We start from the raw sequence: 26,717 nt of genomic DNA on the forward strand, positions 1-26,717 counted from the left end.
AAAAAAGTTGATTTAATTTCAACACCTGAAAAATGATTAGAAAATATTACTTAGCCTCGAGGGAAAAGTATCTGCCGGAGGCAACTAAACCAGTTCCTAGGAGTTTCAATGGTCCTGATCCATGGATTCAATATTTAACTGCAACTCTCCAGTCTCACAATATTCGAGTAAAGATGCTGGGGGCCATTGGCCACTCCTCCTGGGATCTTGTCATTCAATTAATCTGCAAACGAGAGGTGCTAAATATACAATGCAGGTTTGGATCAGATACTTGTTCTCGTTAAAAGTCCCGTTCTCTCACTTCATACGAAGATATTATCGGTAGAGATATCATTGCAAAATGACTTGGAGCAAAAGTATCAAATCATTATATGTTGTTTCAAATGAAGCAATCATAGGTGGTAACTCTCTGAAACTTCTCACAGTGTATGAAATCATTTTGTAGCTCACAAATTCAAAGGGCAGTATAAATCAGCGCGCACTTCTTCATCGCTCCAAGCCAGTTGGTTAAAAATATACCACTACAGATATAAAAAACTCCATGATCATTCACTTGGAGGAAGAAAGCTGCTTTGTTTTTATACACTTTTGAATTAAGTATTGTGTTTGTACTCGGTTGTTTCAGTCTGTCAAAACATAAGAGACCCCCATAATCGTTTTTTCAGATATTTTTCTGAAGAGAATAATGCGAGAGCCATAGAACTGATGTCACCGTAAAAGACCATTCATACACACAAGATGGAACAATTAAGAAGCAAAACTCATTAAAATACCATTACATATAGGATAACAGCAAATTCCTTCAACATCAAACAGCAATATTAATAACCCCATTTACAGAACAAGAACAAGAACCTATAGCCACAACCCTTTTGTTCTTTCTTACATATCCGCTCTCACACCGGACCTTTATTCCAAACCACTTGAATTCTTAACAACTTTTAAGTGATAATTTCTTGAGCTTGATTGTTAGTGCCAAATGGATCTCTCTCTCTTCTGTTAGAAGTCCTAGGATCACGCCCATAATGGAGAACAAATCAGTATTGAAACATATCTGCAGAGGCACTTATCGGCTGATTCAGATAGGACATGTTCAATGGGTTCAAGAAGCTGTCGGGTGCTGGCTCATTAAAGATGCTTGAATCTCCAAAGAGGCCATTGCTTGAATTCAATAAACTAATGATCCCGTTCAGAAACTCCAATCTGTGGCTGAGCTCACTAACTTGAGCTCTCAAGATTGAGTTATCAGCCTCCACATTCAAATAATGTTGAGTGGTGATATTGATGCTGGTAATAATCTGGTGATTCTCCTTTTTCAATTGAGCCACTTGAGCTACTAGATCATCCAAATGCTTCTGTTTTCTCATTCTAGACCTCCTTGCCGATTCACGATTCGATATCATTCTCTTCCTCTTCCTCTGATCCATCAATGCCTGCAAATTCTCTTCAGAACCCGAGTTCTGAATCAAAGATGACCCTGAAGATGTTCCACTGGACGAAGCCATGAGAGACCCACAAAACAAGTAATCAACTTTTACACAAGAACAGCAACAAAGAAAGAGTTATGGCAGGACCCAGATAGCAACAGACTCAAAACTAATGCAGACAACAGTAGTAGAAATGGTAATATATATATTATATATAAATTATAATCTAAAGGTCAGATTTTGAGCAAAAATCATGAAACGTAATACAACCAGTAAAGGAAAACAACTGAGAATGATTGAACTAAATGGGTCCTGCGCCTGAAAGTGGAATTTATCATACACCCAGAAATGAAAATCTCACTGAGAATTGGAGACATGAATCTCAAACATTAAGAGCAGAAAACTTATCATCAAGACAACTTTTAAAAAATCCCACTAAAACCCAAGAGAAAAAGATTGTGAGTACTAATTGATATTATAAAAAAGCCTAAAACCCCTGCTTGGCACAGAAAAATTGCACCAAGATGGAGAAAATCACAGCGTACTAATTGATTTTGGATTCAAGAAACTGAGATCCAGGATCAAGATTGGAGAACAGAAATGGACGAATATGGCTTCAGTTCAAAGCTAATTTGAAGGACAAAAAAACATTACTAGCAGAATATCTCCAAGGAAAGGAACCAAAAAGATGCTAAAGATTTAGTAAGGGAGAGAGGGGAAGAGAGGGGGGGGACTTGAAGTGATGAGAGGATGGAATTTATAGATAAAAAGAGACTACCAAGTTGATGGGAAAAATAGTTTTAAAAAATAAAAATGAAGAGAAATTAAATAACTTCGTGGAATCTCTCTCGAGAGGAAAAAAGAAAGTTGCAAGAAAAAAGTTTAGATGGGACAACGTGAGGAGAGATGGGGGTAGCATAGAACTCCAGAACTGTCCAGATCCAGCTGGGATCAACCACCAGTCTTTACTTTTTTACTTCCAGGGTGGCGGCTAGTGAAATTTATGTGATTCGTATCGGATTCACTGCCGAGTGAGGTAAAAGGTTTGAGGCGACACCTCCACATCTGGTGTACTGATTGGTGGGGAGGTAACATTTTCAAGATGCCATTAATATTTACGAACGCAAACAGCAAGAAGATACAACGAGAAAAGCACTTGATTTCTGGATGTGAAGGCCTGGGAATGTTGAGATTTCTTTCTTAAGTAAAGAAAACAGAGCTTTTTTGGAGATACTGTAATGATTTCAAAAAAGATATTATAACATTTTTATTATGAATCTATATAAATATTTTTCTAGCAATAATTAAGCCAGTAAGAAACTGCGACCGCATTATTGAAAAAAGGAAAGAAAAAAAACTAGAAACAGTGAGTGGATTTTCTGCATGTCTCTGGATTTAGATCAAATATAAACATCAGATCCAGTGCATGTTCTTGGTTTTTGATACACCTTACCCCATTACCATCACAGATACAAATGTTTTCACCAATAAAAATTCGATTTTTTTTATAGTTTTTCCTCCCAAAGAGAAAATCTTGCTGTTCTTTTATCACAACAAATTTTATTTCTTGAACCAGTCTTCTTCCAAGCAGAGTAAAGCATCCGGTTTCAAATTTAACATTATATTTTGATTAAACTGTAAACCCAATTTTAAGAAAACTCTCATGTCCTTCCATATACATGTACGAAAGTTATGTTTAGAAACTTGGTAAATATTTTTTTAAAGAATTAACTAAAAAATATATTAAAATAATATTTTTGTATTTTTTAAAAAATATTTTTGATGTTAACATATTAAAATTATTAAAAAATTTAATTAAAAAATAAAAAAATATTTTTAAACACATGGAAATAACTAGCTCAAAATCCTTTTCCAAATTCAATAATGTTTGGTTCCATACCTAACATCACATTTAATAAGAAACCCGGTTTTAAGAAAAGCTTTCTTTCTGTTTTCATGCACAAGACATGTACTTGCACGTTTATAATTGGTTCCACGACTACAAACTCCGAAGTGAAAGCTGAACCTCCATGACTGCATGCCATGCTCACCTCGCAAAGTAAAGCTTTTTTGCCTTTTTCGCTCTATCACGAGCCGAGGCTACCTAGGCAAGATCGACAAAACGGCGTCGGATTACGAGCAACATAGAAATTGGTGCAAGGAGGAGGCAGGATCACACATCCCCAAATGCTGCCACCATTTCGCCAAAAAAACCTGAACCAGATTTGAGCTTTTTTGGTAGTTTATGTTCAGTGTCCACGGATGATGTCTTGACACGAGTCACTTAGAAAAAAGCAAATCTAGGGATGTAGGGTGTAGCCCTTTATTGCACCTTGGGTTCTGTGCTCGGCATCTAAATAATCTATTTGTTTTCAATATCCGAATTCTCCAATTTAGCCTTGTTCTTGTCGTCGGACTGCACGTACTCTCCGAAATATAATAATACCCTGCTCTGGTGTGTGTTTTTTTATTATAATAAAAATATAACTAGAATAGGGGAACTGGGATTTTATATTCAAATATTTTTTTTTATTCGTAAAATTTAAAATATATATTAATATGAGCAAATGTTTTAGCAACTTAAAAAATTAATTTTCCATTATATTTCATAAATTTACCTTTTTATTGTAAATTTAATTTAAAATATTTTATTTTTTAGTTAACAAACTTATTTTTTAAGATACCTTTTAATTTAAATGGATCAATCTAAAATACTAGGATGATTACTGTAACTTATAGTTTCAATTTTATACGAGAAATATTATAATTCAGTTACCCTTCAAGTTTGAGATGATAATTAAACCGATCCAACAAATATATTTTTTTAGGGGGGGTTTAATGTTTTCATTTATAGATATTTTAAAATAATTTTTTATTATTTTTAAAATTTTATTTTTAATATTAGCATGTAAAATAATCTAAAACAATAAAAAATAATAATTTAAGACTAAAAAGATAATGTTTAAAAAGATAAGGTTCTAGAATGCTCAATAGCATCTAACACGCTTCATCTTGTTATTATTTATAAAAAAATTATGTTGTTTTGTTTTTTTAAAAAAAATCTAAAACACGTTTTATATTTTTTTTTAAAAATAATTGCTAGGAAAAAAACTTGAAACATCGTCTAATGAGTATATTTGTTTTTTTTAAAAAAAAAATTCAAAACTTGACGTGTACCCTCAAATCAACCTTTCTAACCCACGATACCATTAACAAGTAGACCACAGTCTTGTAACTACGGTTCGCGGATTGTGGTAAACAGTGTATTTGTGAGTGTTATTGTAATTATTTTTTAAAATATTTTTTATTTTTAAAAAATTATTTTTAAGATTAATATATATAATTAAAAAATTATTAAAAAATATTATTAAAAAATATTTTTGAAACAAAGGGACAAATAAGCCCTCGAATCACAACATTAGAAACGGAGTTTTGCCCTCCGCCGACGGACAACTGGGCCCCTTCTTTTGACCCCATAATAAGTTCAATGTAACCTGTGTAAATTGCCGCCCAAAGGTCGTTCTTCTGAGTTCTTTTCCTTTTCTTTTTCTTTTTTTTTGGCAGTCGAAGAGTGGGTGGGAAATGCCAGTTCAGTGGTATTTATGGGCTGTGACTGCAGGGTTATTGAGGACGCATTAGATTTTAAAAAAATCAAGTTTTTTTAGTTTAAAATTATTTTTTATATTTTTTATTGTTTTGGTATGATGATATTAAAAAATTTAAAAATATTATTTTTAATATTTTAATAAAACAACACTTAAAAAACAATCACCACCGATCTATTAATTGCTATTAGCCTTGAGATCAAAGGATTTTTTTTTTAAAAAAAAAATATTGGTTTCAATTCATCTTGTACGAGATGATAGATAAGAAGAGAGTTCACTGATTTTTAGGAAACTAATCATAGCCTTTCGGACCAAAATTGATGTAAAACGACCACCAACCACTTTACTACAGCATTGCAATGATAGCCAGATTGAAGAATGGCCGTGACACAAAAGAAGTTGAGCCCAAGGTTGGCGGTTGGCGTAATGATTCAGATGTAACGGCACTACTTCTGTCCTGAGATTCGGCATCGCTTGTCCTCACAGCATTTTAAATGATTTTGTACTGCTTTTGCATCAACATTAGTAATCTCCCACGTGAACATCCATTTTCACTTTTTACCGCTGGAAACCATGTTTTTTAAAATTTTATTTTTTTATTTAAAAATATTTTTAATATTTTAATAAAATGATATTCAAAAATATTTTTAAATTATTATTATAATTCCTCGTGGAGGGGTCAAACCAATTCACTCTTAATTCAAGTGGTGTTCTTACGAGTAAGAAGGCGAAATCTCAAGTCCAAGCCTCGCATTCAATAGCCAGGTTCGGGGGTTTTTTTGGTTCTATAATCCGTCCGGGGAGGAGTTGAACTTAAGAAATAGTGAACCACTGCGTAGATGTATAAGAATTTCGGTTGCATTTGTAGTAATCATTGTAGGAAATGTTGGTTTTTAATTAATATATTGGTTGTGGGAAAGAAAGTGGGAGAAGCCATTCCTACCGTTCAATCGGAATAATATTCGCTAATAGCATTCGTGTGTATTGTATAAAACCAAAAGGTTGTCAATGAACTTTTAGTTCTCTTCATAAAAGTGAAACCTTTTGAAGTGGAACAAAAAAAAAATATAATTTCAAACTTGAAAAAATTAAAAAAGAAATTATTTAAAACCTGGTGGACTCAGATAATAAACTTAATCATAATAAAAAAATATATATTTTTTAAGAAATTCACCTAATTAAACTTTGATGATCAAATGATTAAGCTTTATTTGAAAACATGAGCTAACCTATATTTTTTAAAATTTTATTTTAATTTTATTTTAATTTTTTTAATGTATCGATCTGAAAAATAATTTTTTAAAAATAAAAAAATAATTTGATATATTTTATACAGAAAAACACTTTAAACACTTTAAAATATAACCGTAATCATAAAATTAGACAAGCTGGGAACGGTGAGATCATGCTGCTTCTTTTTTTAATCATAATACCTAATTTCTTCCCATGTTTAGTCTCCTCTCTAGTTCAAGTTTCTTCTTTCTAATCCACAAGTTGAAGATTTCAAGATTTTAACCCAAAAGCAGCTCCAGGACATTCTTATAGGAAAATAAAAAATAAATAAACAAGTGTACAAAAGAAAAGGAAATTGGTGGTTGTGGTGGTGGCGGTGGAGATGACTTTGTGGATGGTGATCTGCTAGAGAAAATGATAGAAGCTCACGGTTGTAGTGTGGTGGGGGGCTGTTGTGTTTTGGGTGGAGAGACAAAGGAAGGGAATGAAGGCTGTAGTTGGCTGGTGGGGACTTGTTTTATAGACGCTGTCTGGCTTCTGGTTTCCATCATTTTTAGGATCAAAAATTTATTTTTTATATATAAAAAATTAGATTAAAATATTAAAATAAAGCAAAAAAATAATTTTAAAAATATTGTATGATTAAAATATCCTCTGAAAAAATAAAAAAGATTACAAAGTTTTTTAAAAAATATATATTTACTTTTTAAACACATTATCTATGCCATTAAACTTAATTCATTCTGTATATATTAAAAACAATATTCCAGCAACATAAATATTAAAAAATAAAATTAAAAAAATTATTATTTTAAAAAATTTATTTTCAAATAATAAAAATCAAAATTATATCATTACTGTTTTTTTTATTAACATTGTTTTTTTTTGTTATTGGAATTATTGTTATTGTTATTATATTATCACCACCATTATTATTGATATTATTATTGCTAATAATCATACTAGCAATTCTATTAGTATTGTTCTTATCTTAGCAATAATTACCATGATATTATTATTATTATTATTATTATTTTTGTCACTGTTATTGTTATCACCCATTGCTATTATTAGTGTTTTTATTATCATTATTGTTTTTCCTTTTCTTCTCTCATGCATGATAATAATAGTAATAATAATTATTATTATTGTTATTGTTATAATTATTATTGTTGTGATTAATATTTTCACTATAATCATTTTTAATATTGTCAATACATTTATTATTAGTATCATAATCATTTTATTATTATCGCTATTGTCATTAAAATTACCTCTATTATCATAATTATAGCAAATTATTACTATTATTACTATTATAATCATTAATTTCATTATTAGTATTATTATAATGATTGTTATTGTTATTACTATCTTCGCAATTATTATTGCCATCAATATTATTATCACGGTTATTAATATCATCATTGTTGTTGCTATCATTGTCATGACTGTTAATAATACTAGTAATATCATTATCACTATAATTACCACTATTATTATTTTCATTGTTTTTATTAATTATTTTTATCATTGTTGTTATCATTAATAATATCATCCTTGTTACAATTATTAATTTAATTATTATTGTTATTGTTATTATTATCCTCATCACTGCTATTACCATCAATATATCAGAATTTTCATTGTTGTTTGTATTTTTTTATTGTCATCAATATTATTATTATCGTAATCGTTATCATAATCATCAAACTTCTTATTATTATTATATCTAACATTATTATTGGTAATCATCAAACTTCTTATTATTATTATTATATCTAACATTATTATTGTTATTTTTTATTAACATTATTATTATTATTTATTTTATTATTGTTCTTATCATATTATTAATGTTATTGTTATTATTCATACTATTAAGTATACGAGTGGATTTGATGGGAGAAAGGCAAATCCAAAGTAGGGTATACGAGCGGGTGGCAGTTTGAAGGAGTGATGCGCCGTGGCAACATTTTGTTCCCATACACAATGAGTGGATGGATGCTGATTTGTTGCAACTTGCAGCATATTGTCTTGGTATTTCTCAATTCAAAGTCTCAAGAAAACTAATGATTGCAATCTTTTGCCAATCCAACTGCCACTTGCACGGTTGCACTTAATTTTTATCTAAAACAATCTTAGTCTATTCCGAAGCTGACTTTTTAATTCGAGATTCATAATCCGATCTGATGTATTATTGGAGATCGGATTTTAGAACCATATAAAAGGAAGAAAGTTTACACAGCCAGCATCGTGGGTCTCCGAGTGCCATCGTGCTGCGAGCACAGAACGGGCCAATGCTCTACCCCTGCTGTATCTGATACAACACATGAAATGCTGTCATCCACTCTCGAATTGAAACTCTGCCTTCAGGACGAAGAAAGGTGCAAGGGGGGCACACATTCGGAAAACGAAGGCGCTTGACGTACTACCACCAAAATATCCCAATTCCTTATTGCAGTAGGGTCACCAAAGATATGGATCCAATTTCTCTTTGCTTTTTGCCCTGGTGCAAAATGTATTTCATGATTATCTTCGACATAAAAGAAAGGTACAGGGCTCCTTTTTATTTTATTGGAAAAGAAAATAATCACGCAGACCCCGGCCAATCTATGCTGTGAAGATAGAACTCGAGACCAGAATGCAGTTGTATTTTGAAAATGGGACAAAAATTTGTCTCCCAGGAGAGCAACCCTTCTCCACCAATCGCAGCCTCTAGTTTTTTAAAGTAAAAAATTGACCACTCATTTACTTGAGATTTTTTCTATCGGCTATCAAAGGCTCCAGCTGAAGTTGCTTTCTCGATCATCGAGCCTTACCTGCACAATTTTTAAAGCCTTGCCTTGGCGAGAATTTCCTTCTAGCCTCAGATACAGTGTTGAAGTGTGAAAAAAAAAAAAAAACAGTAATAGCCCAGCCTAGCTCTCCGTGGGCGGGGCATCACCTTGCCTGGGCCACGGCCCGACTAGGTGATCCCCACCTCGCCCAGTGAAGCTCACCCATGCTGGGGCGAGGTAGACCTTGGACCTGGGCATTCCATCCGGGTCGACTCAACCTATCCAGAATATGTTTTTTCTTCATCATAATAATTTTGACTCCACACATGAAAACTCATGATTGACTCTCAACACGCATTGAACAAGAGAGAATGCACAGATTTTTTATATACACAAAAAACATTATTTTTCATTTTCTAGAAGTCTAACTGCTTATTATTTGATAAAAAATAACATTAGAGTATCTCTCATTCTACAAAAAAATTATTTTATAGGATCAATACACGCCCAAGACTTATCAGCCAATAAAATTCCATTTATGCGTATAGTTTTTTTTTTTTTTAATGAAATCATCACACTGGATTTTCCATCGGTTTCCGCTTTGTTGTTGGTTAGCCTCGGTCATAAAATTATTTTTAACGAATTTCTAGTTAAAATTATCACTCGCATCATTGTAGAACCCACTTGTCATGACATGCCATTGATTTCCAGGATATTTTGTATGGAATTCAATATTCTTGCACTAAAACCGAATCCTTTCCCAAGTGACGGGCGTAGAATCCTTCGCTCCAACCCCCCCATCATTTCACAATCATTCGAAACTATCTTACAGGTGCTGCTGGGAACTAGAAATTCTTTGCAAAACACCCGCATCTAAAATCCTATGTTAACAAAAACAAAGTTTATTTTTTTTCGTCGCTGTATTTCGTATGGGTTCCAACCTGAATGTTAATGAGTGCCCTTGATCTCCAAGAGATCTGAGTTGAGGAATATCGTGTTAGCACTTGGAAGTACTGAATAATCTCTGTATAATATTTTTCGAATAATCCCTAGTTGCCGGTTCCTTTTCTTAGAGCCCACTAACTAGCAACAAAAATTGATATAAGCTCTAACCCAACTTGGGCCCAATCATGCCTAATCCAGCCTTTTCATACTGGACTTTACTCTCCGCTATTACACATCATTTAATTTATCATCACCTCTTACCGGGCTGCTGATACTGGCGCTCCCTGGATTTATACTGCGATCCTCTTTATATATATATATATTGTAACGTGCCCCAGAAGAATGACCTAGTCGAAAAGTCGCGAGATGAAGCTTGCTGGATATCATGTGTTTTAAATGTGATTTAGTTTTGCAGATCACTCGTTTTCTGAATAGTTAATTGAGCAGATGCAAGAAGTTGCTGCTGCTGCTCAGGAGCAACAAGAATCTTACAAGATGACATAGTTGACGAGTCAGGCGAGGAGGATGCAGAGTTGAATGCTTCGAAACTAATGTCTGCAATTATATTAGTGGTAATTATTGGGAATTTGGATCGGAGTTATTTATTGAAGGTATAATTTTTAATATGGTTTGGTAAATTTTCTATATTCACATAAGAAATTAATGTTATTACAAATAGATGTAAAAAGAATTACAATATAAATAAAACAAAAGAATCACTTTACTCAAATTCAGCTCTCGTTATTTTTATATACCGTTGTATATGACAGGAAAGTTGATGCTCTTAACATTTTTTTTTTCTCTTCACTTTCTAACCATCATTTATTTTACTATTAAATAATATTTCCTTTTTTTTTTTTCTCTTCACTTTCTAACTATCATTTATTTTACTATTAAATAATATTTCTATTTATAGGTAATTCAATGATTAACAAAAAATCATAAATTATGGCATAAATAATAACAATATATAAATTATAAATTGTATGATTTTATCAAATGTTAATACAACTTATTTAATAATACACACTAAACATTATAAACTTTTAATAATAATAATTCTTTTTTAGAATAGGGTTAAGATGTTGTCACATAAATGCTAATATTCTAATAATAATTGTTTAAAATGTTTTTTATTTAAAAATTTATTAAAATAATTTTTTTATTTTTAAAATATTATTTTTGATAATAATAGATTAAAATTATTTTTTAAAAATTCAAAATTTTTAATAACAGTAAAACCAAATACTCTTGTAAAAGTGGAGGGAAGCCCAGCTGTGGGACCTGGACATGGCCTCCTGTGAATTTTTCTTATATGTTTATGATCACTGTTCTCACAGTGACGTCTTTCAGTGGCTTATCCCGTGTTTCCCGTGCTGCTTAGACGCGGCAGCGTAATCTATAGTAGCGGCGCCAACAGAGAGGAGATGGAGGGTTGCAGGCTCAAAATCTACCGTTGAAACAAGCACGCATTTATGCCAATATTCATGGCACCAAGATTATTCTTTTTTGTGGTCGGAAAGTGATGGACCGAATCCTTTCCTTCCCCCGTCTCTTTTTCAAGCAACTTCGTCTAGCTCTCTCGGCATCGAGAGATTGAAATGTTAAAAAATAAAATTTGCAACTGAAATGTAATATTATAAACCATCAAGGACCCAATATGTAAAAAATAAAGTTGGAAGGATTAAAATGAAGTTCTCTATGCTTTGAATGATGTAGACGAAAAAAGGGCTTTTTTGCCTATGTCAATTTTAATTCTTGGTTTTTTAATTTTATGTAATAACTTAAGAATTTATCTTGTAGAATCAATCTTTTATTTATCGCATAAATATGAAATGATGTTTCATATGCGTGGAGCATCCGAACCAAAAAAAATATTAAAACCACGACAGTATAATTTATTAGAACCAAATTAAAAGAAAATGTAAAGTTTAGTTACCAAAGTGGAAAGGGATAAAAATCCGAGGGACCTAAGAGGAAAACCGACATAATAAACATTGCTATAAATAGCAAGTTCGTAAATGAATTACAAGAAACACCGTGGAACATTGAGCTCCTTCAATTTCTTTTATATCATGGCGTACAGTATTATAATTTTAGTCTTAAGTCTGCAGGTGGGTGGAGAGTCTTGTCCAGACTGCTCACTGGTCAATTTTTTGCCTTCATTCCAAAGCTCTCGTATATTATTATTTTTTTTAAATAATCAACTACCACAACCAAGTTTTTAAAAACGTCATAAAATTAATTTAAATTTTATTAAATCTAGAGATGAATCCATTGGTAATGGATTTAAAATTATATCTTATTAAGGTTTTTTTAATGATTACGAGTTTAAGTTTTATTAAAATAATTAAAAATTTATATAATTATTAATTTTAAAATTTATGATAATATGGTTACCTATATTGATAATAATAATAAAATAAAAACCATGCCTTACATCCCCATCATTCACTCGCACCTCGTGCCATTCATTCATTATAGCTTTTCCTGTGTCCATCGGTGCCTGAAAGGATGTCATCATGTAAAAAGAGCAACCAAAACGGTGGGAATCAATCCTCAATTATACCGGAGTTGACTTTTTTATCATCATAAATCAGGGAAACAAATCCTTCGTGAATATTTTAGCATTAGACTTTGGTAAGTACAGCATGGCGTGGACAGCATGCGCATGGCACTTGATAGGCAGTTGCATTGTACATTTCTTAACCTGTTCCTACTGTTAGATCGGTGACATATATTCTGATTTCTGACATTTAGCGAAGAAGTTAAGGTTTTTCAATTGCCAGCAATTCAGTTTTTCTATTCACTTCAACGTGCCCAGAATCGTTTCTATCCAGACAGCTAAAAAGCTTTATCGCTTTAAAATAATTTTTTTTAATATATTTTCATACCAGTATTTTAAAATGATTTTTTTTAAAATCAAATGGAATCTAGCTTTCTGTAAAAAAAAAATCAAATGGAATCTAGCTTTCTGTAATTGTTTGACTGGCTTTTTGAAAATGGCCTTGTCTGCACTGGTGTCTCACTTTTCTTTTTCTCAGGCGTTAGTGCACTTGTTTCTCTCCGCTGTCCTTGGCTTTTGGAAAGCCATGAGCAACCTTGCATCCGCGGCGCGACTTTTTCAATTCTCCATGCAATCACGCAGCATATCTTGCTCCACGCTATGTTTTTGCCTGGCATTCGCAAAGTTTGAGGGTTAGAGGTAGAAAATATAAATTATTTTCTATTCTAAATCAATGAGATAACCAGCTGCGGTAAGAAAATTTAATTTTTTTAAAAAATATGGTTGTTGTACAACACCATCAAACGGTGGCACACGGCAGGAGAGTTGACCGGAAGTGGGTTCCCTTGGATGTGATGGATCGAAGCCATTGATGATTTTCATTTTGTAGCACCATTTTCGGAAAATAAAAAATGTACCATAAATAATTATGATGATGGTCACGCAAAGAAATTTTATTTTCTAGTTTAATATGTCAGTATTTATCATACAATGGAAGAGAATAGAGTGGTTCTCCGTTCGTGCACTGGTAATCGTGAAGAAACTAAAAGGGAACGAGTAAGGAAAATTATTTTATTTATTTTTATTCTCTTTCCTTGCTAATGCTGCGGTCCAGATTACCTTGACTGGATAATTCAATTTCGAAAAAAATATTTTTCTTTTATTATAACTTCTTAAATTGGTTTCGAATTTACCCATCAATTATCTAACCTTATTTTTTATTTAAAAAAGAGAATGGAGTGTGTGTGTGTGTGTAAAACAAGAGCAGAGGTAACAAAAAGATAAATGAAAAAGAGGAACAACTACCTGCAATCATATCAACCCATGATTGCTCATTACAAAAGCAAGCAAAATTCTTCGGATTCCTTCCTGTTCACATGAGACAACTGCAGCTTCGAGATTTGTGTTTTATTTTACGTTGTGTTAAGATTGTTTTTAAATTTTTTTATATGTTTTTATTATTTTAATGTATTAATGCAAGAAATAATTTTTTTAAAAATAAATATATTATTTCAATTTATTTCTAAAAATAACTCTTTAAAAAATAATTTTTTCATACTTCCAAACATATCCCCATACTCTTCATGCTAAATAAGTTTGATATTTCTTATTATTATTCATGGTGAAGATTTGAGTTTTTTTTTTTCTAATAAAGTGTACCAGTTGGAATACAAATTGGGTGCGTAGCTTTTTAAGGATGTGGTTATGTTTATTTTTGAAAGTATTTTTATTTAAAAATATATTAAAATATATATTTTTTATTTTTTTAATATTAATTTTAAAATAATATAAAAAATAAAATTTTTTAAAATATTATTAAAACATAAAATCATAGAACTCAAACCGCGGTAAACTTCATTCTCATTCATGGTCTAAAAAAAGGCGGCTTTGCAACAAAAAAATAATATTCTCTAATACTATATGTCGTTTCGCATGCCATTTTTTTCACCCAGTGACTGTTATGTTCCGGTTATCATAAATGTAATGTCCATTACACTTTAAAATTTAATCTTCTTATATTACTCTAAAAACAAATATATAATGAGCCTATCTGTCAAAAAAAAAAAACCACCGGCACATTGTTAATTCAATGCCCAGCCGACTCTCCATCTGCCACATGGCAGCAACCTAAAAAAAATCAATAAAAAACGAAAACGAGTAGGCCCTACGACCCAACCACCCACGATTCGCTCCCCTACTATAAACCTAACAAACACCCCTCCTCCCTCCCCCTCCATCTCCGCAACAAAAACGGCTCTCGTTTTGCTGTCGAGATACTCGGCGAATTTAATTTATTTCCCCTATTTCTTATTTATATATTTACTAATTATCATCAACAGCAGCTAATTTTGTAACCAACCTTCCGTTTACAGATTATAATTCCTCTTGCGCTGATTTCATGCGTTCGTAACCATCCGATCTAACTCGTGATCCGTGTTAAAGGAATATAAATTGTTTATCATATATCCCTAACTAACTAACAACAGGTACTACCTAGTCCATACATTATGCTGCATTCATCGTTTCTTTCTCCTAATCTTTGTCAAATGCTGTCTTGATTTTCCTCTAGGGTTTCTGAATCTTTTTTATTGAAATGTGAATTATATATCGGCTGTGATTATCTGTAGGTGAAGTTATTGTTATCGGTGATTGATGCGGTGATCGGTTTGATTTTATCGAGAGAAATTCAGGTGCTTTGCATCAATTTGTGATGTCGGGTCCGTTGGATCGATTCGCCAGACCTTGTGAGTGTTTTTTTTTTACTGATTTTAGTGTTTCACTGAAAGTTTCATACTTGTACGTTTTTTAAATAACTTTTTTTTATTTGCCTCGATCGCTTTAAATCATAGCAATCTATCTTAACCTCTCTGCTTTTTGGGTTTTTAATTGTATTTATTTTATTTTCTTTCTCACTTTAGATTGCTACGCTTTTGCTTGATTTTTTGTTTTTTTTCCTTACGTTTTAAATTGTAATTTTTAGCGATAAGCATTATTATTATTTTTTATTATTTCTAATTCTTTCTGAGTTAAATTTTACTACACTACTTTACTTTACTGGAAGCAAAATTGATGCTATGAATTTTGACTTAGAAAGTCCTTTTCTTTTGTTTGTGTTAATGTTTTGGTGTTATTTATGTGGGCAGGTTTTGAGGGGTTTTATAGTAGTGATGAGCGGAGAGAGAGGAAATCTGATTTTGAGAACTCTGAGGATGAGAGGAGAACTAGAATTGGGTCGTTGAAAAAGAAAGCGCTTAATGCATCTACTAAATTCAAGCATTCTCTGAAGAAGAAGAGTAGGAGAAAGGGTGATGGAAGAGTTAGCTCTGTTTCCATCGAGGATGTTCGAGATGTTGAGGAATTACAGGCTGTTGATCGATTTCGACAGACTTTGGTTATGGATGAGTTATTGCCTGAAAGACATGATGACTATCATATGATGTTGAGGTAATCTGTTGAGACCCATAATGAATTATGTACCTTTTCGAGTCTCATGTTTTCTCATGGTTTGATAAGTAATAATGGCCTATAATCTTATGTGATTTATATCCTTCAGGTTCTTGAAAGCAAGGAAATTTGACAATGAAAAAGCTAAGCACATGTGGGCTGATATGCTTCAATGGAGAAAAGATTTTGGTGCTGATACCATTATGGAGGTAACGATGTTATCTAACAATTCCCTTGAAATGCTTTGCTATTTGACATTTTCCCCTATTCACCAAAATTTACCTTGTATGTTATCAGGATTTTGAATTTAAGGAGTTGGATGAAGTTTTGAATTATTACCCTCATGGTAATCATGGTGTGGATAAAGAGGGGAGACCTGTTTATATAGAAAGGTTGGGAAAAGTTGATCCTAACAAACTTATGAATGTTACAACCATGGATCGGTATGTGAGATACCATGTGCGGGAGTTTGAGAAAAGTTTCGCAATAAAGTTTCCAGCTTGTACTATTGCTGCCAAGAGGCATATAGATTCAAGCACGACTATTTTAGATGTTCAAGCCGTGGTATGTTACTTGTAACATTGCAGCACATGTATATCAAGATTTCAGTCAACTGCTTATTTCTTCTCTTTCTTGCTATTCATTCAGGGCCTCAAGAACTTTAACAAGTCAGCAAGGGATCTCATCACGCGGCTTCAGAAGATTGACGGTGACAATTACCCTGAGGTTTGCAATCTGATTTTAGTTGTTTTGATAATCCCTTGCTTGAAGTGTTATCATTATTGGGTACTTGAAACTGGATTTGTTGCACTGCTTTAATTGATGCAGACACTTCATCAAATGTTCATCATCAATGCTGGTCCTGGATTTAGGCTTTTGTGGAACACTATAAAGACTTTTCTAGATCCTAAAACTACATCAAAGATTCATGTATGTTAAGATTTCTACTCTCCTATGTATTGGAATTTGCTGGCATATGCTTGTTACAATTTCTTAACTCCATGTATGTTTGTATTTTGGAAATAATTTAGGTTCTCGGGAACAAGTACCAGACCAAATTGCTTGAGATAATTGATGCCAGGTGAATTGGGCTGGAATTAGCTATATAATACATATCTATTTTGTAATTTCTACTGCATGATTCTCACTCAACCTTTTATTTTGAAATTCTTGATATTTGTTAATATAAATGTCACAAATTGTATTCTCACTTATCAGAACTTTGCAAGTTTCGCAGTGAATTGCCAGAATTTCTGGGTGGTACGTGCACATGTGCTGATCAGGGGGGTTGCCTTCGGTCTGATAAGGGACCATGGAAAAACCCAGAAATATTGAAGGTTATTTACTGTGTACTTTAATATATGTGATGTGCATGCTGTTATAATTGTTAGATCACCGCGCCACCAACCTCCTTGGCTGTACGTGCTAATTTGTGGTATACAAACTACAAGCAACAAACAAATGAAAAATTTGATCACTTTGATATTGTTGCAGATGGTTCTTAACGGTGAACCACGCCGAGGCAGGCAGGTTGTAAAAGTTTTAAACAGCGAAGGCAAGGTTATTACTTATACTAAGCCACAGTATCCAATGGTGAGATTCTCTATCTTCATCTTGATGTTGACATGTGCAAATTTTGATTTTCCTAATGTTAGCACATTGCCTTGGTATCATGAGGCAGTTCAAAGGCAGCGATACATCCACTGCAGAGTCAGGATCTGAAGCTGAAGATGTCACTTCCCCTAAAGCACTGAAAAGTTATTCCCATCTTCGACTGACACCTGTTCGTGAAGAAGTATGTTTTTTATCCTTGAATTTTTACCTGCTATTTTGAGACACTGTTCTTGCAATACACAATGTTTTTTTTTTTTTTTATGATTGTTACTTTACACAGTCAAAATGAATGATGAAGTGACATGGCCACAGGGTTGAGTTCTGTTTTAAAATGTCTTTTTTCTTATTTATTCTAGCAATTCCTTTTGTATTATTTATTTCCCTGGGAATTTCTTCTGCACTCTTAAATATTTCTGCTCTGAGCAGTTGCAAAGCGAAAATGTCATCCGGAACTGGCAATTTTCAATTATACTGTCTGAAGTAACCAATTATGGTATCTAGCAGCTGGTCAAGTGCTGAGGCCTGGTCTTGTCATATTCATTATATTTATTTTCTTCATTGAATTTGCAGGCTAAGGTAGTTGGAAAGGCAGGATATGGTGTTAACTTCTCAGGGTATGATGAATACGTTCCCATGGTTGACAAAGTTGTTGATGCTGAATGGAAAAAGCAAGCATCCATCCAGAGGCCTTCTGTTTCCAAAGGTCAGCAAAAGTATATTCTAGTGTATTACTGTATCATGTTTAGTGTATTACTATGCATTTGTCCACGGCCTCTGTTAATTATGTTGGTTACAATGTTGTAGCCTCATATGATTGTAGGAGAGCAACTCGCCTGTGAATTTATACTCACTTGCTTTTCGGCCCAAGTACAATGCATAATCCTCTCCCCACTTTTCAACTTGATATGAAATAGGTCATTAAGGTTCCTTAGAATTGTGCAATGATTTTTTTTTGAAAAAAGAAGTCTGGCTCTGAGTGCTTCATAATTTCCTTTCTACCTCATCACAGTTAGTTGTGTACAAGCATGGGGAATAATTATTACCCATCCCAAAGAAGGGCCTAGATCAAAGTAGTGGCGGGGACTATTTCTTTCCAAAAAAAAAGAAAAAGAGGCTGTGTCTAGTAAATGTTTCCTAGTGATAAGTCAGATTTAGGGAATCTACTTTAGTGTAGTTTTTTATTTTATCCTGTTCAGTGTTTAATATGATTCATGCATAAAAATTTGTTTGATTTAATGCATTCCCTCGATTATTTTATTTTAGTAGACGTTGAAATTGAAAATTTCTGATGCAGCTACAACCCCCCAGCCCAACACTGAAAAGACTCCAGAAGGGGTTCATGTTCGAATTTTTGTAGCTGTTGTGGCTTTCTTTATGACACTTCTTACTCTATTCCGCTCACTGGCATCCCAAGTAACCAAAAGGCTTCCGCACACCTTGTCTGATTGTGACCAGAGTTCTCCTGAACCTGCTCTTGATGCACCTCAAAAAGAGGAGTGCCTTCCCTCTTCACCAACTTCTGCTTTTACTGAGGCAGACCTTCTCTCCTCTGTACTGAAAAGGCTTGGTGAGCTTGAGGAGAAAGTTGATACACTTCAAGCAAAGCCATCAGTGATGCCTTACGAGAAAGAGGAATTGCTGAATGCTGCTGTTTGTCGTGTGGATGCGTTGGAAGCAGAGCTGATTGCAACTAAAAAGGTGTGATTTTCTTTAGGCTAGAATTCCATCTACTTGCAGACACATTGATCTCATTATAGCTCCTTTTCCATTAGGCGAATGTATTGTTCAACATCAAATCTGTGAGCTTGCATTAAGAAACTTCTGCATGTAGCATGCGATGGTGTTTTTTTTTATTTTTAACATGAGCTTCTGCAATGTGATGATTCTCGTAGCATTATACTAGAATCATCACCAATTGGGCTTCTGCCTGTCTGTTTCAATTTTCTCTAGTTTTCACTCTTAAGGCACATCTCCATGATCTTACTGCATACCATTCAGTGTTGTTACCTCTTTACGGCTGTGGGTCAATTTATATTTTGGAGACCACTTCAGCTATCAAATGCAAATTCTAATTGCTTATTAGCTTTTTGAATAGTTTACTCTCGGGGTATGTCAGAAAGCTTTTATTGCAAAAATTTTGTATCTCTTCACAAATGTGCATATGTTAGTCTAATTGCATTTAGTTTGTTTCATGGATTTTCTTCTCAAGTTTTGTGATGACTTAAATCATTTCTGCTTCCTGAGCAGGCTTTATATGAAGCTTTAATGAGGCAGGAAGAGCTGCTTGCTTACATAGACAGTCAAGAAGAAGCCAAGTTCCGCCGGGTAGGGAGACAGATCTCTGTTTAATTCTATGTAGGAATTACATTATTTTTTTAAAAAACCGTGTGGCTAACATTGCTCTTCCTGCATATCAGAAAAAGAAGTTCTGCTGGTAAAAACGTTTTTGCCAAGTTAGAGACTATGATGGCGCTCTCATCGGGTACTCGTAGTTGTTGTTTCTAGACGAGTGTGCGCATACAGAGTGTATGACATACGATCACTGATGTTGTCTTTGCTGGGATACAACTCTTTCTCAATTAATGTAATTTTCTGTCACTTTGGGAAGAACACAGACCAGACCTTGTGTTGCATGAGCACTGTCTTCCCAGATCTTGTTTGGGACCTCGTGTATGAAGAGTTATTGACTACGGCGACTTTGGTAAACACACTTTATCACCAAAGACAATTTGTGATATTGATTGTGGTTATGTAAGCTTTGTTTTTTTTTTTTTTAATATTTTACTTGAAAAGGTATTAAAATAATATTTTTTTATTTCTTTTTAAAATCAGTTTTAACATGATCATCTCAAAATAATTTAAAATTAAAAAAAAAATTGATGTAAAGAAAAAAGAATTCAAATTTTTTTTAATGTTTATTTTTTAAACCCAAAAATAAATATATTTTTAACGTGCATGCATGGTTTTTATCGTTATAATCTTATATTTTATATCATATGTTTATATTAAAGCCCTGAATTTTTTGTTCATTTTTTTGTGAATACATAGACGCACGACCAATGGTTGTATTCCAGTTAAACCCGTCGTCGTTAAATCTCACATGCTTTGTTGCAGAAAAATTAAAGTTATTTCCTGTTTTGGTGATTAATATCAATCATAAAAAATCGCCGAATCTTTTTAAACGTGAAAAAAAGCCAAAATGTATTTTTTTTTATCATTAAATATATCAATAATAACAACGCCTTATGCGTCAAAAATTAAAGGAAATCATGGCCATCGGTTATTTCCTTTTTTTTAAAAAAAAAAAAATGCTAGACAAAGCAGAATATTTCAGATAAAAATTTGTACGCATTTTTTTTTACTTCAAGGACGTTTCTACACGTGTATACAAATCAACATTAATATTAAAATAGTAAGATTGGAATAAAAGAGACAAATCATGGGGCCATCCAAACATATTTTCCAATTAAGGATTAAAATAGACTTCAAGAATTTAACGGCCAAAGTATATATTTGATGAGTTCTGAGAATTAGAAGTAGGGTAGAAGTCCATGAAAAGCTCAAAACTTTTCTGTCCCTATTTGACTAATAATCAAAATTAGGTGGCCGGATGAACTCAATAATAGAGGTTGATTTCCGATTATCCTTAATCAGCCCCGGGGGTGAATGGTGATGGAGTTTTATCCATAACCAATTAAATTTTCTTTATTACCAATATTTATTTATCTTTTCTGGTTTAGCGAGAGACAGACCTGTTGGGCTAATTTAATTTGTGATGAATTTCGCACCTTCAATTTTCTTTAATTAATTCATTCCAACCTTTGCACCACGCTAGGTGTTGAAGGCTAGACATTAAACTAGGTCTTTGTTCAATTTACAGAATCACATCATGAAGATGATTGTATATAATAACAATAATAAATAAAATACACGAGCTTTGAGTTCAGTGTTGCACAAGGCAGACAAGGTCTGAAAACATTCTGGTATTGTGGGGCTAAAAATCTCTACCGCCACCATTTTCGGTCCCAGTATATGTTACTTTCATCTGCATGAACTCTTAATTTCAAATCCAAAAATCTGAAAATATGAACAGACGGTTGATTAGAACAATGTTTCATGCATGGCTCAGTTTTGCCGAGCAGTATCAGAGATCATGTAAACTTACTTTCTTTTTCTTCTTTTTCTTGTCAATGTAGGCTAGGAGTTCCTGCTGTTTAGCAAGGGCATCCTCAAGTGCCTGGACAAACAAAAAGCTCAAACATTACATTCAGTTGAATATTTTTTTCCCACAATGGAAACAGCTCCAGATAAAATAAGCGAAAACCGAGTGGGTACCTTCTTGGCTATTGATAGCTCTTGCTCAAGACAATCGGCCCGCCTAATAGAAGCATTCAGCATTTCCTCTTTCTCAGGGAGCATGACTTGAGGTTTGGAGCTGAGAACATTCAGCTTCTCTTCCATTTCGGCCATGCGCGACATCATGTTCTTGTATTCAGAAGTAGAGATGGATGGTGCTGGCAATGCATGGCTTTTAGCCATTTCATTAGCATAAACTTGACTACCGTAAACAGCAGCCTCAGCAAGTTTTCTAGGCATGTTGCGTGATATGCGAACCATGGTGACAATTCCCATCATGACGGCCATTATCCCGTTTACTATCTGACTGCTCCGTCTTTGAGCCTTGTAAACATCATGCTCTAGGCGAGACTCTGTAGCATTGACAGACAGCAAAGTTTTGTTCATATGAATCCCAGAAAGATTTCAAAAGTTTGGCAGTGCACAAAACATTTCCTTCTCGATGCTAAAATATGAGGTACTTTAAGAAGTTGTGTTAAAATTATAAACTTGTCAAACAAGACATTCATGTGGTTTTGATAAGGCTAAACTTTGATGAGAACTACTGATTCTATGAAAGATGTGTATGAAAAGGACAAATTATATACCTTTAGAGAGGTCATATCTATTATTCTGCCGTGTAGGCCAAGCAGCATCAATGGTCTTTTCAACCATTGGAATGGAGTAATCATACTCTTGGTCACTTTTGTTCCCTTTGCTCAAGGGAGACTGCAATATACAGAGAACATCGGAAATGAATATACAGAAGATCAAAAGGTGACAAATAATGTTCGAAGATTTTGACATGGTTCATTGTAGCAGTTGTGATATAGTATATTTTGTTTCACCGGAAAGAACACCCAAAAATCTGTTCGTTCCAAGTTACAAAGGCAAGTATACGAGGAACAAAATTCTGAGATTAGCGAAGGATGCAACTTGATGACTTTCCAATTTATAATGTAACAATTTTACGAAGCTCAAACATATTACTAAGGATTCGCAATGTCAGATTTGAATCCTGATAACTCACTTCTGGAACTGGAGAAAGAATCTGATGTTCCCCGTGATTCCTTGGATGTCCATAATCAGTAGCATCAGCAGCTGTTTCTTTGCTGAAAGAAGCGTTCGTCTTCATGTTGCCAGACAACCAAAAAAATGTTAGGCAATCAATCATTGGCATGAAATTGGGTGTCTCAGATGTGAATAGAGAAGGTCACAAGATAATGAGTACCTTGATGCATGGCTGATCATCTTCAGAGATTGCCTTCTCGTGAATTCCTGAAAAAGTTCTCCTGTGGCATTTGGCTTCACCATTTTGGACCATCTATATCATTAAAATGAAAGAAGGATACATGATTTTCTTATTTGTCTTATGAAATGCTCGGCAAACAAAGAAATGTAATCAACAAAAACAAAATCATACGCGGGAAAAAATGTACCTTTATTATGTCCGTATCATTCCATGGACCCTTATCAGAACGCATACAGCCACCCTTATTGGCACAGGTGCAAGTACCACCAAAAATCTCCGGCAATTCACTGGTTATAATCCAGAAAAAGAAGAAGAAGAGGGCACCATGAGTGTCAGAAGACGAGTTCAAAAGGCGTTGGAAAAGCGAAGTTTCATGTCATCAAGAATAAACTTACCTAGCATCAATTGCTTCAAGCAACTTGCTCTGGTATTTGTTACCCAGAAACTGATAAAAATAGTTACAACACAACAGATTAGTGACTCTACAGCAATGGCTTAGTTTGGAGATTTATAGAATTTTTCTTTCATTCATTCTTTTCTTTTATTTATTTTTTATTCTGAGAAAAATAGATCAATGCTTACATGGATTTTTTGGGCAGTCTTGGGGTCAATGAACTGTTTAACTGTGCTCCACAAAAGCCTGAATCCAGGACCACCATTAATGATGAACATCCGATTTAAGGTCTACAATAATCAGGACATTCAAATAGAATTAGGCGAAACGAGAATAATTTACTCATCTAAGGGAAGAAAACAAGCAGAAAATAAAGTTAAAACGATAGAGCTGATTACCTCAGGGTAATTGTCGCCATCAATCTTTGAAATGTGGCTAATAAGTTCCCTTGCAGTTTTGGTGAATTGTTTAAGCCCCTGGCCATGAACATTCTTGTAGTGTTATTCTAATAGCACAACAAGTAAACTTGATGCAATTCAATGTCTGATAGTTGCCTATTTTCTAGCAGTAATAATCTTCACGTACCACTCCTTGCACATCCAAAATAGTGGTGCTCTGATCAATATGCTTCTTCGCTGCAATCGAACAGGCTGGAAACTTGATATTGAAGGTTTTCTCAAACTCTTGCACGTGGTATTTCATATACCGATCCAATGTTGTGACTTGTACCAGCTTGTTAGCATCAACTTCACCTAGTCTTTCAATGTAAACTGGTCTTCCTTCCTTATCAACTCCATGATATCCTTGCGGATAGTATTTCAAGACTTCATCTATTTCCTTGAATTCAAATTCCTGAATGAAGAACCAGTAAGCAAAATAATTCAGAAACTACCATATGGTGACATTCTTAAATCTTTTATGTAGGCAAGTAGGTTACCTCCATGATTGTGTCAGCGCCGAATTCCTTCCTCCATTTGAGCATATCAGACCACATTTGCTTTGCCTTCTCCACATCAAATTTCCTGGCCCTTAAAAATCTGTGTCGTGATACAATATGTGAAAAAACCAGGCAGCTTAGAGCAGGTCAAAGAAGTGATTTTCATGAGAGTTGTTGAACATGCCATTCTAAACATTAATGATTTGAAAATAGAAAGTAACCTTAGCATCATATGGTGATCATCATGCTTAGAGGGTAGTAGTTCATCCAAAATAAGTGCTTGGCGAAACGCATCCACTGCCTGTAATTCCTCAGCATCAAGGTCATCCTCAATTGAAATAGACATTACTCTACTGTGTCTGCGTCCTTTCTTTGTCAAGGAATTCGTGAACTTGTTCGAGGCACTAATTGCCTTCTTCTTCAATGATCCAAGCTTTGTCTTCCTCTCATCCTCAGAGTGTTCAGTATCGGATTTTTCATGACCTGCTCAAATCATCAACAATGGAATGCAAAAACTTCAAAATTTTGAATGGAACTACTTTCAGTCAGCACATTTCAAAGTAACTCATTATAGGGAAAGGAGTTGTTCAGCAAGGGAATGTATCGTTTCCGTTTGCTGCATATTTCCTTTCCAGGGTTTCTATAAACCATAGCATTACAAAAGAACCAAAAGGATGGCCCGTCTTATCAGCCAAAATCCATATTTCCTTATCTATTAGAACTCCAATTTAAGCTGCGAATATAACAAGTAAAGAGATAAATTGAAGGCAGAAAAGCTCTGGCTTCGTAGAGCAACTAGATATGTATATATATATGCCGAACATGGAGGCAAGAATCACAAAAGGATTGAACAAGAATAGCTCATCAAATAAAATCGATGTTTTAGAACATTTACCCCCTTTGATAGGTGGATCAAGTGGTCCAGACAGAGTATCAGCCATGGCTAAATTTTGCAGTGCTGATGATCTATTTGTGATCTCAAACGTAGCTGGAGAATCAAGCACCCGGTAAACTATTGCCCCTCACTAATAATATTTTCAGGCCTAAGACCATATCAAAATGAAGACAAAAAAGATCAGAAAGGAGACAAATCCAATGCAACTGAAATTACATAACAATTTTCTCAACCTGTAAATCTTAGGAGTCAAATGCAATGAATACATTTGCATTATTTTAGGCTTAGGATCGGCTAGGATAACAAGGAAGATAAAAAGGGTCAAAAATGAATATTAAGCATGATAGGAAACTAACGAATTAACATCATATTAATTACTCCACACATCCAACAACAAAGCCCAAAAATATTACACAATCAATATTTCAAAGGGAAATAATAGTAGGAAATTATCAGATCAAACTGGAATGAGAATAAATCAAGTGAAAGGTCACAGCATCATGGACATCTTCTAATTCCCTATAGAGGATAGCACAGCAATATCGTTTTAGTTTTTGTGCTTGAAAAGCTTGCCCGAAGCTACCACATAAGTTTCGCCGAGGAAACAACCCCATTTCTCAATACAAGCAAAACGGGGAAGGGGGAGTTTTGTCCATGGTTTATCTTTGGCTATATGGTTTGTCCGGATCGAGCTTCAAACATCAAACCTTCGTAATGGAAACATGTATGGACATTAAAAGTTTAATAATCAGAAGAGAACCATACATGTTTACGCATCTAAACACTTCAAATGTATGTATTCTAGCCAACATAAAATCAAAAGAATTCTCCATAAGAAAAACATACATTTCTCAATCCATGCAAATGAAGGAGCTAATTCCCAAAAAGGGTGAGAAAAATGCAAGAATTTGAAGCAGGAACAATTAGGTTTTTCCAGTGAAGATGGAAGAGAAGAGGAGGAAAAGAAATTACCTACTGGCAAGAATGTAGGGAAAGAATCCGAAGGGTGCAAATAAGAGAGAATTTAAGACAGACTCGCGTTAATCTCTCAAACAGGGGGTGCTAATTATAAAATGTACACCGAAGATGATATTGACAGAATTAGAAGTCGATGAATATATATAACTCTTTTTAATTTCTTTTCTTCTATTGACATGGTCTAATTTAAAATATAAAGGCATTGTCTTTCAGTTAAAGATCAGAGAGATGTAGCCATAGCTAAATGCAAGCAACTCCCTTCATTTTGGTTTTAACAAACTCCCAAAGAAACTTTAACTAACTTTGCATGACGTCTTCTCCTTTTTCCCGGCAAAATTTCCTCCTGCTTTTTTATATGTTACTATAATAATA

General features: G+C 33.8%; 4 protein-coding genes across 7 annotated transcripts; 1 reads left to right on the forward strand and 3 right to left on the reverse strand.

Moving 5' to 3' along the window:
• Positions 1 to 739: 739 nt before the first annotated feature.
• On the reverse strand, positions 740 to 1,589 carry GBF6 (G-box binding factor 6). Its single transcript, XM_011049662.1, has one exon. It carries the CDS (start codon positions 1,503 to 1,505, stop codon positions 1,038 to 1,040), a length of 468 nt encoding a protein of 155 aa, XP_011047964.1. The 5' UTR covers positions 1,506 to 1,589; the 3' UTR covers positions 740 to 1,037.
• Positions 1,590 to 1,655: 66 nt separating this feature from the next.
• Positions 1,656 to 1,825, reverse strand: LOC105142160 (uncharacterized). Its single transcript, XM_011049671.1, has one exon. It carries the CDS (start codon positions 1,802 to 1,804, stop codon positions 1,679 to 1,681), a length of 126 nt encoding a protein of 41 aa, XP_011047973.1. The 5' UTR covers positions 1,805 to 1,825; the 3' UTR covers positions 1,656 to 1,678.
• A 12,907-nt stretch (positions 1,826 to 14,732) lies between these two features.
• LOC105142168 (phosphatidylinositol/phosphatidylcholine transfer protein SFH6-like) lies at positions 14,733 to 20,283 on the forward strand. 2 transcript variants are annotated; one of them, XM_011049689.1, is made up of 15 exons: positions 14,733 to 14,982; positions 15,124 to 15,240; positions 15,640 to 15,940; positions 16,050 to 16,149; positions 16,238 to 16,504; positions 16,589 to 16,666; positions 16,769 to 16,870; positions 16,972 to 17,021; positions 17,178 to 17,277; positions 17,435 to 17,533; positions 17,622 to 17,735; positions 18,125 to 18,257; positions 18,849 to 19,252; positions 19,802 to 19,879; positions 19,972 to 20,283. In XM_011049689.1, exons 2-15 carry the CDS (start codon positions 15,207 to 15,209, stop codon positions 19,990 to 19,992), a joined length of 1,881 nt encoding a protein of 626 aa, XP_011047991.1. In that variant the 5' UTR covers positions 14,733 to 14,982; positions 15,124 to 15,206; the 3' UTR covers positions 19,993 to 20,283. The 2 variants fall into 2 exon arrangements, with proteins under 2 accessions (XP_011047991.1, XP_011047984.1); XM_011049682.1 differs by lacking the exon at positions 19,972 to 20,283 and having other exon boundaries at positions 19,802 to 19,918.
• A 1,103-nt stretch (positions 20,284 to 21,386) lies between these two features.
• On the reverse strand, positions 21,387 to 26,516 carry LOC105142184 (phosphatidylinositol/phosphatidylcholine transfer protein SFH3-like). Of its 3 annotated transcripts, none has more exons than XM_011049709.1 (15): positions 26,344 to 26,516; positions 25,368 to 25,515; positions 24,694 to 24,955; positions 24,473 to 24,572; positions 24,121 to 24,387; positions 23,934 to 24,011; positions 23,724 to 23,825; positions 23,537 to 23,586; positions 23,329 to 23,428; positions 23,121 to 23,213; positions 22,920 to 23,018; positions 22,498 to 22,618; positions 21,890 to 22,263; positions 21,720 to 21,791; positions 21,387 to 21,631 (listed from the first exon to the last, which is right to left on the reverse strand). In XM_011049709.1, exons 2-15 carry the CDS (start codon positions 25,411 to 25,413, stop codon positions 21,596 to 21,598), a joined length of 1,800 nt encoding a protein of 599 aa, XP_011048011.1. In that variant the 5' UTR covers positions 25,414 to 25,515; positions 26,344 to 26,516; the 3' UTR covers positions 21,387 to 21,595. The 3 variants fall into 3 exon arrangements, with proteins under 3 accessions (XP_011048011.1, XP_011048002.1, XP_011048016.1); XM_011049700.1 differs by having other exon boundaries at positions 26,340 to 26,516; XM_011049714.1 differs by lacking the exon at positions 26,344 to 26,516 and adding an exon at positions 25,601 to 25,654.
• Between the last annotated feature and the right edge of the window lie 201 nt (positions 26,517 to 26,717).

The sequence above is a fragment of the Populus euphratica genome, unplaced genomic scaffold, assembly GCF_000495115.2.
Source record: "Populus euphratica unplaced genomic scaffold, PopEup_1.0 scaffold3.1, whole genome shotgun sequence".
NCBI lineage: Eukaryota > Viridiplantae > Streptophyta > Magnoliopsida > Malpighiales > Salicaceae > Populus > Populus euphratica.